At 48.9% G+C, this 14,082-nt stretch overlaps 1 protein-coding gene and 1 pseudogene across 1 annotated transcript; both read right to left on the bottom strand.

The window, feature by feature from the left end:
* Positions 1-5,533: 5,533 nt before the first annotated feature.
* On the bottom strand, positions 5,534-7,056 carry Lgals7 (galectin 7). The gene is made up of 3 exons (XM_059253389.1): positions 6,974-7,056; positions 6,189-6,390; positions 5,534-5,706 (listed from the first exon to the last, which is right to left on the bottom strand). The coding sequence occupies exons 1-3, from the start codon at positions 7,009-7,011 to the stop codon at positions 5,593-5,595; spliced, it is 354 nt and encodes a 117-aa protein (XP_059109372.1). The 5' UTR covers positions 7,012-7,056; the 3' UTR covers positions 5,534-5,592.
* Positions 7,057-8,188: 1,132 nt separating this feature from the next.
* LOC131903250 (U2 spliceosomal RNA) lies at positions 8,189-8,264 on the bottom strand (annotated as a pseudogene).
* Positions 8,265-14,082: the final 5,818 nt, after the last annotated feature.

The raw sequence follows: 14,082 nt of genomic DNA on the forward strand, positions 1-14,082 counted from the left end.
TTAAACACAGAGACATATGCCTGCCTCTGCCTCTCCCAGTCCTGAGATTGAAGTCCTCTATCAACACACAGAGTGAAACCACTCTTAAGTCAGACATGGTGATGATGCCTTTAATCAAAACACTCAGGAGGATCCAGTTTGAGGCCAACCTGGGCTACACAGATAGATCCTTCTCAAAAGGAAAAACAAAAACCAAAAAAACAAAACTCACTGGGTAGTGATGACACATGACTTTAATCCCAGCACTCGGGAGGCAGAGGCAGGAGGATCTTTGTGAGTTTGAGGACAGCCTGGTCTACAGAGTGAGTTCCAGGATAGCTAGGACTGTTTCACAGAAAAACCCTTATCTCCAAAAAAAAAAAAAAAAAAAAAAAAAAAAAAAAAAAAAAAAAAAAATTAAAAAAAAAAAAAACTCAGGTTATCTGTGGCATCTGGGTCCACGGTGACCTCCCAAGCTTTGGAACTGGCATTTCACCTCCCAAATCATGCCAGGGTTGAAGGGTGATGACTCCATGTCTAAGAGAGGCTCTGGGCAGCCTCTGAGGGCATTTGGTCACTTCGTGTGCCTCCTATGGGAAGACACACGTGGCAATACTCGGGTCTCCTGCCAACACTCACGTCTGAGCGTCTTCTGAGAGGAAGACCCCCAGCAGCAGCCAGGTCTCTGGAAGGGCTGCGCACCTTCTCTGTGCAGGGCTTGGCTTGAGTGCGCGAGGCACTATGGGTGATGCAAACTGTGATGCATTGTGGGCGATGCCACAATGTTGCCACGCTGGTGAAGCACCATACCAGCCACTAGATAACACAACAGAATGAGCGTGGCTGAGTGCCAATAAAACTTTATTTGTGGACACCAAAGTTTGAATTCATATAATTTTCATTATCGTGTAATGGAAGCCTTCTTTGATTTTTTTTCTCTCTCTAGCTATCTAAGCCTGGAAAACTCATTCTTAGCTTGTGAGCCATAGGCAGTGGGTGGCCTGGGCCCCTACCCACGGTGTGCCACTCTCTCTTTTATATGATTCTAAGTTCCACCGGCTTGAGCAGTCCTGAGCCACCACCCAGAAAGCCACCCCAAGTTCCTAACCTCAGATGCCAAGTAAGACAGTCAGTGGGGCTAAGTGTTCAACTTGTTAATGCAGCAATAGATACCCAATACAGCCTTAATAGGATGAGGGAGCCAGGTCTGGGGTGGGGATTTAGCTCAGTGGTAGAGCGCTTGCCTAGCAAGCACAAGGCCCTGGGGTTTGGTCCTCAGCTCCAAAAAAAAAAAAAAAAAAAAAAAAGAAAGAAAGAAAAGACAAAGAAAAAAGAAAAAGAAAAAGAAAGCCAGTTCAAATATATGTTGTGTACAACTTTTTGCTGAATGTGGTGTACAATCCTAATGCTCAAGAGGCTGAGGCAGGAAGATCGAAGAGGACTGTTGTGAGTTTGAGGCCAGCCCTGGTGCACACCAGGAAAGCACAGAGTGCACATACATACACGCAGGCAGAATGTTCATACATACATAATAAAAATAATAAGCCGGGCGGTGGTGGCGCACGCCTTTAATCCCAGCACTCGGGAGGCAGAGCCAGGCGGATCTCTGTGAGTTCGAGGCCAGCCTGGGCTACCAAGTGAGTTCCAGGAGAGGCGCAAAGCTACACAGAGAAACCCTGTCTCGAAAAACAAAAAAAAAATAAATAAATAAAATAAAATAAAAATAATAAATCTCTTTTTAAAATTTATTTATTTATTATGTATAGTGTTCTGTCTGCCTGCCTGTCTGAACACCAGAAAAGGGCACCAGATCTCATTACGGATGGTTGTAAGCCACCATGTGGTTACTGGGAATTGAACTCAGGACCTCTGGAAGAACAGCCAGTGCTCTTAAACACCGAGCCATCTCTCCAGCCCAAAATAATAAATTTTTTTTTAAAAAAACTTGAAAGGAATAACCATGGGGCTGAGGGATGCAGCTAACTAGGAAGAGTCTTCGTGGCATGAATGAAACTCTAGATTCCACCGCCACTATTGAATAAAACTGGGCATGGTGGTGCGTACCTATGATCCCAGGACTCTGGTGGTGGAGGCAGGAAGAGCAGAAGTTCAAGGTCATCTTCAACTACATGGTGAGCTTGAGGCTAGCCTAGGCTACATGAAACCATCTTTAAAAACACGTGTACAGGGATGGCTCAGAGGTTAAGAGCACTGGCTGCTCTTCCAGAGGGCCCAGGTTTGATTCCTAGCACCCACATGCTGACTCACAACCATCAGGAACTGCAGTTCCAAGGGCTCTGATGACGTCTCTGGCCTCCAGGGATCCCAGGCACACACAGGTGCACACACACAGGTGCACACACACAGGTGCAGGCAAAACACCATCCACATCAAATAACTAAAAAAGGTTTTAAATAATAATTTTTTTCTTTTAAGAACATTCATAATGGGGAGTAGCACATACTAGGGACTCAGGGATATCACTGGTGTGTTATGGGATGCCAGCAGCAACAGAGGGACCACGTTTCCATATACCCAGGGAGGAAAGTTAGTAATGGGAATGTGTTTTGAAGTCTACAGAGAGTTTGGGGGGAAATACCTCATATGAAAACTTGAATCACCGCATTTTTTTTATCTGTTTTGAATTTTTTTTTAAAGCAGAGTATCATTACGTAGCCTAGAACTCACAAACATCCACCTCCTGCATCCCAAGTGCTAGGATTAAAAGCATGGAGCACCACGCCCTGTCTATTTTTATTTTTTTAAAAATTTGTTTACTTAATTTGGTTTCTTGAGACAGGGTTTCTCTGTGTAGCCCTGGATGTCCTGTAACTCACTCTGTAGACCAGGCTGGCCTCAAACTCACAGACATCCACCTGCCTCTGCCTCCCAAGTGCTAGGATCAAAGATGTGCGCCACCACATCTTCCTGTGATATCATTTTTTGAAGAATTATTTTTATTATCTTTAATTATGTGTATGTGGTGGTAGTAGGTCACACGCGTGTGTGTACAGGCATCCTTGGAGCTGGAGTTACAGGTTCTTATGAGCTGCCTGATGTGGGCACTGGGAACCAGCTCAGGTCCTCTGCAAGACCAGCAAGCATTCCTAACCACTGAGTCGTCCCTGCAGCCCCTCTGAGAGAGATCTTTACAAAAGCACTTAAAAATAAGTAATGGACACAAATAAGTAAGAATTAACTCATTGATCCAGCTGTGGTGGCACACGCCTTTATTCCCAGAACTCAGAGGCAAGCAGATGTCTGAGTTCAAGCCCAGACTGATCTATATAGCAGGTTCCAGGCCAGCCGGGGGCTACAGTGAGACCCTGCCTCCAAAACAATAAATAAATAATAATTCATTCGTTGAGGGCTGTGGAAGATGGCTCAGGGATGAAGGTCTCCATGTGATGAAGATGATCAGAGTCCTGGTTTCCAGAACCCACATGAAAGCTGGGCTTGTTTGGCAGGCCTCCTACAAAAGGCAGATAGATACAGGATCCCCAGAGGAAACGACCAGCCTCCCTTCCCACAAAGAGATCAGCCAGCTGGGGGGTTTTTGAGACCTATTTAGTTAATAAGCCGAAGACTGATAGAGGAAGATTTTGGTTTTGGTTTGGTTTTTGTTTTGTGAGACAAAGTTTCTCTGTCTAACAGCTCTGCTGTCCTAGAACTCGGCTGTAGACTAGGCTGGCCTCAAACTCAGAGATCCACCTTCCTCTGCCTCCTGAGTGCTGGGATTAAAGGCGTGCGTCCCCACCGCCCAGGCCGAGGAAGATTCTTGACATCAACCTTAGGCCTTCATGCCTGCACACACATTCCCAGCACTCAGGAGGCAGAGCCAGGAGGATCTTTGTGAGTTCGAGGCCAGCCTGATCTACAGAGCGAGTTCCAGGACAGCCAGAACTGTTACACAGAGAAACCCTGTCTGGAAAAACCAAAAACAAATACATTTAATTTAATTTTAAATGAAGAATTAACTCGGAACGCTCTGCCTCTGTGGGACTCAGGGGTTTCCGGGAATTCTTTTCTGCCGCTAGGGGGCGCCGGTCTTTAGAGCGGCCTCTGGGTTTTCAGGGCGCAGGCAAGGCGAGGGGTCTCCAGCGGAAGGTGCCAGGGGCAGAAACCCTGGGGTGGAGGAAGAGCCAGACCCTGGGGCTCCTGCCTCCAGGTCCCCACTGAGGCCACAGAGATCCAGGCGAGTGTCCTGCGCTCGCGTTGATCCAGGTGGCAAGGTGGACGCCGGCCGCTAGAGGGGGACTGTCGTTCGTGCTCTAGGCCTGGGCACAGTCCTCCGGCGTGTCCCTCCTGGGCGTGTCTCCAGAAGAATGCTCTGCGAAGAAAGGCAGCTCGGCGCTCCCACCTACTGCCTAAAGTGGAGGCCACAGGGAGGGTTGGCTCTGGGGCACCGAAGCGACTCCCCGACGGAGCCTGAAAATCAACCCGGCGACCCGGCTGCGCTAGTCACCGGGTCCCCGCCGCCAAAATCGCTGATTTGTGGCAGGGCAGGCGGCCGGGAGCTTCGGGTCAGGACCACAGGACCCGTGTCCAAGGGGCGCACGGCCGCGACCGGGACCCAGGCCTGCCCGCGGCGCCCCGCCCCGCCCCGCCGAGTATCGTCTGCTGGAGACATCGCGTCTGCCCCGGGGACGCGCGAGCAGCGGCCTGTCCCGACGCTGGGTGCGGCTCCCAGCTGGGGGCCACCCAGAGGGATGCCCTCCCCCGCATGCCCAGGAGCCTCCGAGGCTCCCGGGAGCCGAAAGTTTGGGGTGCCCGAATGAGAGAGATAAAGTGGAACTCCTCTGAGTTCTTTGTTTGTGTTTTGATGTTTTTTTGTTTTGTTTTGTTGTTTTGTTTTGTTTTTTTGACAGAATCTCATTCTGTGTGTATCCCAGGCTCGCCTCCAACTCAGGGCAATTCTCTTGCCTCAGACTCCAGAATACTGAGATAACAGACATGAGCCACCATGCCCAGCATTTCTCCTTTTTCAAAAGGAAACATTTGGTGACCTTTGTGAAGATGACATAGTGTCACATAAAGGGTACCTCCAAATGCCGGCAGGCCGCCAGAACACAACAGCTTCCTGTGTAAAGGGCGCTTGATGCTCTTGCACTAGACCTGAGTTCGGTTCCCTGCACCCACGCTGGGCACCTCACAACTGCTTGTAACAACACCTCCAAGGAATCCGACACCTTTTTCACTCATTGGCATGTAACACACACACACACACACACTTACAAATAGTTACAAAATAATTGATGTGATAGTGCACCCCTGTAATCTCTGCCAGCACTTGAGAGGATGAGGCAAAGGAATGGCTGGAAGTCTGAGGCCAGCCTGGGCTACACAGACTGTTTTTTACCCTTCCCCCACCAAAACCAGCACCAGCACCTAGGTGCTCCCCGAAGGAAACCGCTGGGCCTCTGCTCAGCTACCTTCTTGCCATGCAGGATTGATGCGGTCTCCGACACAGGCTCACTGTGACCCTGGATCACTGTTTTTCTCAGTTTCTTCAGCCACACATAAAGGACACAGACACAGTCGGGAACTACAGCTACACTTTATTCGTCATCCACACCCTCCTCTGCGATCCTCCCCCACCCTGACGCCCTTGGCTCAGAAGACATTCACAGAATGCAGCTGCACGTCTCCGCCCACCTCCACCAAGCGCACGCTTGCGGGTGGCATCCGGTGATTGAAGTGGAGGTACTCTTCGTCCCCGACCACGGCCTGCAGGGGGAAAGCTTAAATTAGGCCTAGATGCGGATCGCGGACCACGACTGGGGAAAACGCTAACCACAGCGAGCCTCTCTCTCCTCAGACGGAAAATGGGTCTGTTGTCCATTTTAATGGGACACAGTGAGTTCAGATCCACACAGGACAAAGGTGTTTCTTGAGTGTGGGCTGCTCATATCACCGCCACGATTTGAGCGTCCATCTATGGCAGCGGGGATTGAAGGTGGTCAATGATGTGAGTGAGAATTCTCATCCAAGACCCCTACCAGTGTCTGATACTGGATGTTCACACCTGCTGGGACACCCACCCCTTGGGCACTTGGCTTTTGATCACTCAGTCTTGTTAAGGAGATCAGGAGAGAAGGTCCGCGTCAGGCCCGGGCCCTGGTTCCAGAACCCCAAGGACTTTCCTTCCACACTCACGGTCGCTCACTGCTCTAGACCTGGGTTCGACCCATTCCCCTTCAAAGACGCACCTTGAAGCCTTCTTCTGTGGTTATGAGGAGCACTTCAAAGGGCTGCCCGCGTTGGAAGGGGATGCCGGAGCCCCGCTCCTCACGGCCCCATTTGCCTTGCTGTTTGGTGTTGAAGACTACCTCGGATGTGTCCAACCTTGGGTTAAAGTGCAGGGCGGCGTCTGCCCCCTGCTCCTCGCTGCACAGCAGGTTTACATGGAACCTGCCGGGAACAGTAGGCCTCAGAGATCACACCATGTGAAGGTTTATGTGGTTCCCTGGGCACACATCCACCCACACAGAGTCCCCGTGTTTATAGCCTCATTTCCAGACGCTGGAGTTCTGGTGTGATCGGTGGGCTGTGTTCCTGATTACAGGGAATCCCACCCCAGATAAGCAGGCCTGGTAGCATGGACCCTATTATTCTAGATTACCAATACTCCCACAAAGTCCGAGGTCCCAATTTTAGTAGACCATGGGCTTGATGACCGGGTACTCTGGTGTCAAGACCCAAGGCAGATTTTCAGGCTCCTGAAAAATGGGACATTGAGCTCCTAGGATTGACCAGGGATTCTTGAGGTTGCCCTAGAACCCTAAATTTTTAGAGAAACTTGAGCACCCACCTACAAAGTCTTAGGGAACATCAGTGAGTACATCCAAATTAAGATAGCAACAGGCAGTCAAAGACCCTACTTGATAGAATAAGCCCCAGGAATCCCATTTATGGGCTGTAAGAAACGATCCACTTAGCCAGGAGATCACCTACTTTTCATCCCCCACCCATGCCCTAGAACCCAGGATGTCACCTGCCAGCCTGTTCAGGGACGACACCTCGAATTCTCATGACTGTGCCAGGGCGAAGACCCTGAAGCAGAGGGGTCTTGTGGTGGGTGGCCTGAAAGATTTGGGTGGGGCAGGGATGAGAACCAGGGAGACAAAGAAACAGATGGGCCAACCCCAGTTAGGAACTCCAGGGACAGGACAGAAGACAAGCAGATTAGAGGAGAGACAGAGAGACAGGCGTGGATGGACAGAACAGTTACAAGAAAGGGAAGCCAGCCTGGGGAGACCTTCAGGACCAGCTGGTGAGACCCAAGAGACAGGCAGCACTCAGCTCTCATGAGGCTGTGAAGGGGAGGTTTCGGGAAGGCCAGACCTCCCGACCTGCCCCACCCTGGCCCAGCTCCCCCAGCCTCAGAACACTTACGGAGCTCCCAGACATGGCTGTCACAGCAATACAGAAGCGGTGAGGCCGAGAGCTGCAAGAGGGGACCTTAAGTAAAGGCTGGTGGTGGTTCAGCTCCACCCTTTCCATCCAACACCCACACCTGGCACAGACCCCTGCCCTAAGGGCAAAGCTGTTAAGGCTGGGCCAGTCTCCTCCTGCCCTGCCCAATCCAAAGCCGCTACCAACTCTTCCCAGAGGGAGCCTCCTCCCAAGAGCCCAGGCTGTTCTGCTTTGCCCAGCCCAGCTCTACCTCCGCCATTGGGGGCAGACACAAGAGCTCAATGGTATTTATTGAGGCCCCCAGGGAAACCCATTATTTCTTCTTGTCCTATGTCAGGCCCCAGGTTACCAGTGTGCTCTGTCTGGCACATTTGAAGTGCCCAGTGACGGGGGTCAAAATGATGAAGGCACACTTAACAACAGCCCCACTGAGGCCTCTGGGTGTGCAGACGTGTCAGAATCCCTGAAGCCACCAGGGCACACAGACAGCCGCCGCCCCGAAGCATTAACATACAGGGATTGAACTGGTGGGAGCAATCTGCCCAGAGATCAAACTGCCCCAAGTCAGGTAGTCTCCAAGTGCCCCACTTTTGGTGGGTCTGCCCTGTGTCTCTGTCCCTGATAGCATATCCATTCTTGCTTTTGGTCTCAAGTCTCTAGCAGACTTCTGACCTGAGCCCATCTTCCCACACAATTGGGTGACATGGGATAAGGGTTGGTGGGTGTCCCAGCCCCGAGTCACCACCTAGATAAATTAAAAATATCTTGGCTTTTAGTTGCCAGGACTCTAGAGAAAGCGTGGGGGAAAACAGATAGAATGAAAAAAGAAGTTTCTACACTTGATCTTAGCCAAAAGGCCAAGAAGCGATAAAAGAAGTTTCTAGAAGACAAGCAGAGGGTGGGTGGGAGTGCGGAGCAATTACCGCTCCTAACAGCCCAGCAGCCTTCTTAGAAGATCTTTCCCATCCCTACCCCCACCACCCTACTTCTGCCCCACCCACCAGATGGCAAAGCCCTGGGCCAGATGCGTGCTGGGAGTAGAAAGTTGGGGTGGAGACTGCTTCCTATTGCTCCTCTGTCCCAGTATCTCAGATTCAATTCCCATCCCTAGAACAGGCACCAAGGACACCCACGTGCAGGTCCAGAGGGGGAGCAGAAGATGTAAGGTGAGGAGTTGCAATGCTGTGGGAGGACCTCTCTCCACCCCTTTTTATGTTTTTTTTCTTTTTCGAGACAGGGTTTCTCTGTGTAGTTTTGGTGCCTGTCCTGGATCTCACTCTGCAGACCAGGCTGGCCTTGAACTCACAGAGAGTAGCCTGGCTCTGCTTCTTGGGTGCTGGGATTAAAGGAGTGTGCCACCGCCACCCGGCTGCACCTCCCTTTTTATATAGCAGAAAACAGACTTGAGCTGGGCATGACGACCCACACCTGGAAATCAGCACTTGGAGGTGGGGCAGGAAAGTCAGCTCAAGGTCATCCTTGGCTTCATGCTGAGTTTGAAGCCAGTATAGGCTGCACAAGACTGTCTCAAAAAACAGCAACGGCTGGGCACGGTGGCAAATGCCTGTCATCCCAACACTTGGGAGGCAGAAGCAGGTGGATCTCTACGAGTTAGAGGCCAGCCTGTTACATATATTGGGCTTCAAGATAACCAGGGCTACATAGAGAGACCCTGTCTCAAAAAACAAAACAACGGGGCTGGAGTGATGGCTCAGTGGTTAAGAGCACCAGCTGCTCTACCAAAGGACCCAGGTTCAATTCCCAGCACCCACATGACAGCTAACAATTGTCTGTAACTCTAAGATCGGACTCTCCACTCTCACACAGACATACATGCATACACCAATGCACATAAAAAAAATAAAGATAAATAAATTGTTTAAAAAAAAAAAAAAAAGAGTGAGCACTGCCCTTGCAGAGAAACTGAACTTGATTCCCAGAACCCACAGTAGGTGACTCATAACTGCTTGTAACTCCAGCTTGAAGGAGATTTAACGCCTCTGGCCTCTGAGGGTACCTACAGTCACATGCACAGAGAATCATAAGTAAACCCTTAGTTTTTAAAAACAAAACAACCCAAACAGACAAGGGCTGGAGAGATTCCTCGGTGGTTAAGATCATGGCTGCTCTTGCAGAGAACCCTAGTTCAGTTCCCAACAGCCACATCAGAGGGCCTCACTACTGCTTGTAACTCTAGGTTCAGGGAATCTGACGCCCTCTTCTGGCCTCTTCAGGTACCCACGCACATGTGGCATATACACAATTTAAATAAAAAAACGAACAAGAAACCTTGTGTCAGAGGGGAACATCTTAGAGCAGGTTTTGAAGCCTTTGACTTGGGATCCTACAGGACAAGGTCACATCAGAGAGCTGAGCCAGAGGACATTAGGTTTCGTGTTACACCACCATCCATTTGTCATGGTTAGGCCGAAAATTGTGGTTCCTATTATTCTAACTTCACACTCTGTATAAATCACTGCCCGACACCTGTCGGCACCTCACTCTGTTGTTACTGGTTCCCACAGACTGGCCTCTCATTTCTTCATCAGAGCTGGATGTTCACAGGTCTGTGCTTGCCTTCGGCAACTGGCAAAAAGCTTGCATTCAATCCTTTATCAGTTCCTATCTCCGCCTCCTTTCTGGGAACTGAGACTGCTGAGTCCTTGATTGATTCCTCTTTGAGGGTCTCGATGATCCTTGTTGTAAGCTCTGAATACCATCCCCTTGAACATACTTTTTTCATTTCTAGTACATTAGTGGGTGTATTTATTTCCTAGGATGCACTTTTATAGAAACATACTATGAATTAAGAAAGATTTTAACAAAATAGGTCCTTGAATTTTTTGTTTGTTTGTTTGTTTGTTTTTAGGGGTGTGTGTATGTTGTTTTGTTTTTGAGACAAAATTTCATATAGCCCAGGCTAGCCTTGAACTTCTTAATTAGCCAAGGATGACTTTGAATTCTTGATCCTCCTGCCTCTCTACCTCTCAAGTGCTAGGCATGTGCCGCCACAATTGGTTTATGGAGTGCTGGGGGTTGAACCCAGGGCTTTGTCCTTGCTAGACAGGCACCCTACCAACTGAGCCACGTCCCCAGCTCAGTTGTGGGAGCTTAAAGCCCAAGACAACTCAACATTCCATCCATCAATGTCAGTCTGTTGAAATTTTTATTATTTTTTGTACACAGTGAAAATATGAAGTGAAGCTGGTCATGGCACTTGGGAGGCAGAGGCAGGTGGATCTCTGTGAGTTCAAGGCCAGCTACAGAATGAGTTCCAGGACAGCCAAGGCTACACAAAGAAACCCTGTCTTGAAAACAAAACAAACAAACAAACTAAAAAAGGAAAAAAGAGAGAAAAAAATTATATGATAATAATATTGATGAAAATCTAAACTTTAAAGATTTTATTTTGATTTAAGTGTGTGTCTGGGGGTGGGGTATGTGTATGTGAGTGTAGTGCCTGGGAGACTAAAAGAGGGTGTTGGATCCCCTGGAACTGGAATTACAGGGGCTTGTGAGCCACCTGACATGAATTTTATTTGTTTATTTTATGTGCATAGGTGTTTTGCCTGCATGCATGTATGTGCACCATGTGAGTGCAGTACCTGAGGAGGTCAGAAGAGGGCATCAGATCTTCCAGAACTGCAGTTATAAACAGTTATCAGCCACTTGTAGGTCTTGGGAACAGAACCTGAGTCCTCTGGAAGAGCAGCCAGTGCTCTTAACCACTGACCCATCTCTCCAACCTCCTCTTTTTCTTTTTAGATGAACTTTCCCTGTGTGGCCCAGTCTAGCCGGGAACTATCGATCCTCTTTTCTCAGCCTCCCCACTGCTGGGATTACAGGTCAGAACCACTGCCCCTGTGTGAAAGCTAATGTTCTAATGATAACTGTAGTGAATTGAACACTCCGGTCTCTGCTGAAGGCAAGCCTTTTCTCATAGTGTACAGCTCCATTTATGAACTTATTTAATTAAAAGCTCTTAATTATCTTAAGCTGACAGTATGGTTTTTACAAGGCATTCATTTTCCAGTGTTTTAATTGTGCAGTGAGCATTTCTAGGTCATAAAGTAGATCTTGTAAATTTCAAGGCCTGATAATAAAATGCTCTGGGTGACTCTCTCCTCTGACTTCCTGTCTTTCTTTTCTTCCTTACCAAGTCTCATTGTGTAGACCAGGCTGGCCCAGAACTCATAGATATCTGCCTGCCTTTGCCTACCGAGTGCTGTGATCAAAGATATGTACCACCAGATATGGCAACCCACCTAGCTTTTGGAGACAGCCTGGAGTTGGAAGATTCGGCCTGGTCACCTAGCCGGCAGCCCCCGGGCAGCCATCTGTCTCCAAATCCCCAGGGCTGGGATTACAAGCATGCTCTGCGATGCCTGACTTCTCGTGTGGGTGCTGAGGACCAAACTCTGGTTCTTGTGCTCATGTGGCAAGCCCTTGACCAACTGAGCACCTTCCCTAGCCCCTCAGTGACAGCCCCAAGAGTATGAGATGAGTTGGCCACCCCAAGTTCCAGCCAGAACCACCCCTCCTGGGTGATTGACAGTGCCAAATGGGTGATTCACTCAAAGCTCCCTTCCCTTTCCTCCCTCCCACCCCTCCTGGGTGATTGACAGTGCCAAATGGGTGACTCACTCAAAGCTCCCTTCCCTTTCCTCCCTCCCACCCCTCCTGGGTGATTGACAGTGCCAAATGGGTGACTCACTCAAAGCTCCCTTCCCTTTCCTCCCTCCCACCCCTCCCTCCCACCTCTCCCTGATCTCTTTCAAATTCATGCCTCTTTTTCTCTAATTTTTATTTCATATATATATGTGTATATATATGAATATACATATATTTTTAAATATAACCTTTCAGTCTAATGTTACATATATTTTTTTTTTCAGGGCTGAATATTCGGCCCTGGAAAACCAATTCATGTACTCTTCCTTGAGGAAGATCTCTCTCCAACTCTCAGCTTTCCTCGGTTGCCTGCAGTTCTTTGGGTAGGGTTGAGGCCGTATGGGTCTCATCTACTTTGGCATGTCTATTGATAACGTCTTTGTTCAGCTCATATTCGGGTGGTCATTTTGATAAGACTTTATGGGTATAGCTTTGGATATTACTGGGAGACACGGTCTCACAGCAAACTCCCTGATCCTCTGGCTCTTACAAGCTTTCCATCTCCTCCTCCAGAAAATTCCCTGAGCCTTAGGTGCTGGGGTGTTGTGTAGGTGTACCTGTTGGGACTGGGCTCCACACGTGTGCATTTGGACTGGTTGTGATTTTCTGCAATGGCCTCCATCTGTTGCAGAGAAGTTTCCTTGATGAGGGATGAAGACTGCACTTCTCTGTGGGAATAAGGACAAATGTTTATAGATTGTTGTTATTATGCTGGCTTAGTAAATTAGTGGTTGTAGATTCCCCTCCAATAACCACAACATTGTTAGCACTGAGCAGTTAGCTCGGTTTCTAGTACTAGGCACAGTGTCCCTCTGGTTGGGCAGGTCCTAAGTTCAACTGGAGAACTGTTGGTTACAACCAAGGTACGTGTGCCACTGCCACACCCTTCTGATTACTGTGCCACGCTGTTGTTGAAGTGGTTCATAGGTGTGATGGCTGGATAGGACTGTGACCCAAAGTTTTAAAACAAAGGAGAAGCCGGGCGGTGGTGGCGCACGCCTTTAATCCCAGCACTCGGGAGGCAGAGCCAGGCGGATCTCTGTGAGTTCGAGGCCAGCCTGGGCTACCAAGTGAGTTCCAGGAAAGGCGCAAAGCTACACAGAGAAACCCTGTCTCGAAAAACCAAAAAAAAAAAAAAAAAAAAAAAAAAAAAAAAAAAAAAAAAAACAAAGGAGAAAAAAATGAGGGGAGGGATGCCATGCTTTTACCCATATTTTAGTTACTTTGTGGGCCCAAGGGAGGAGTTAGTGTTTTTTAGTACTTATTTTATTGAGCATACCAGGTATGGTGGCACATGCCTGAAAAGTCAGTCTTCTAGAGAAGAAGTAGGAGGGTCACAAATTTGGATTATGTGAGGAGATCTCTCTCACACACACACTTATAAAAGAGAGGGGGAGGGAGAGAGAAAAAGGAGTTATGTGGGAGTGAGGTGTTCGGTGATATGACCACTCTTTCCTGTGGGCTCCCCACTGTCCTCGGTGGGGACCTCACAAGAGTCAACACTGTTATTTTGGACTTTCAGCCTTAACTATGTTGCCATAGCACTAAAACATCACAGACCGATTCAGTGTTATTTCCTGGTAAGAGTGGAGAAAGGGGGAAGGAAATGAACTAAGTACCAGATGAATGGTAACTACTTAGACCTGGGAAACTGAATCCTAGGCAGAAAGAAATGCTCACTGAATGAAGAACTTCCAAACTGGGAGGAATCCATGGCCCCAGGCACCTCTGAAAACAGGCCTGAGGCAGGAGGCTGAGGGAAGAAGGAAATCCTCTGGTGGTGGTGGTAAGGGGAGTTTCTGGACAGCAGCACCCTCAGGGCTCCAACCTCCTGCCCACCCACACTAAATGGAAGGCAGACAGAAGACCCAGCTGGCCTGAGAGCTCCATGAAGGGGAAGTTGACACACCCTTGACTTGTTTCAACACACCGAGCAAACCAAGGGCTTCAGTCCGATATACAGAGAAACCAATGGCACCCAAGAATAAGCAAAAGGCCAGGAAGCGTAGTAAGTTA

Source organism: Peromyscus eremicus, chromosome 1 (genome assembly GCF_949786415.1).
Source record: "Peromyscus eremicus chromosome 1, PerEre_H2_v1, whole genome shotgun sequence".
Taxonomy (NCBI): domain Eukaryota; kingdom Metazoa; phylum Chordata; class Mammalia; order Rodentia; family Cricetidae; genus Peromyscus; species Peromyscus eremicus.

Bases quoted from the DNA above. Each gene is read 5' to 3' on its own strand.
- Lgals7 (XM_059253389.1), bottom strand. From the start codon at position 7,011: ATGAGAATTCGAGGTGTCGTCCCTGAACAGGCTGGCAG. The intron at 6,391-6,973 runs GTGACATCCTGG...TGTTCCCGGCAG, and splicing joins GTCCCTGAACAGGCTGGCAG to GTTCCATGTAAACCTGCTGT. The intron at 5,707-6,188 runs GTGCGTCTTTGA...TTCCCCCTGCAG, and splicing joins CCACAGAAGAAGGCTTCAAG to GCCGTGGTCGGGGACGAAGA.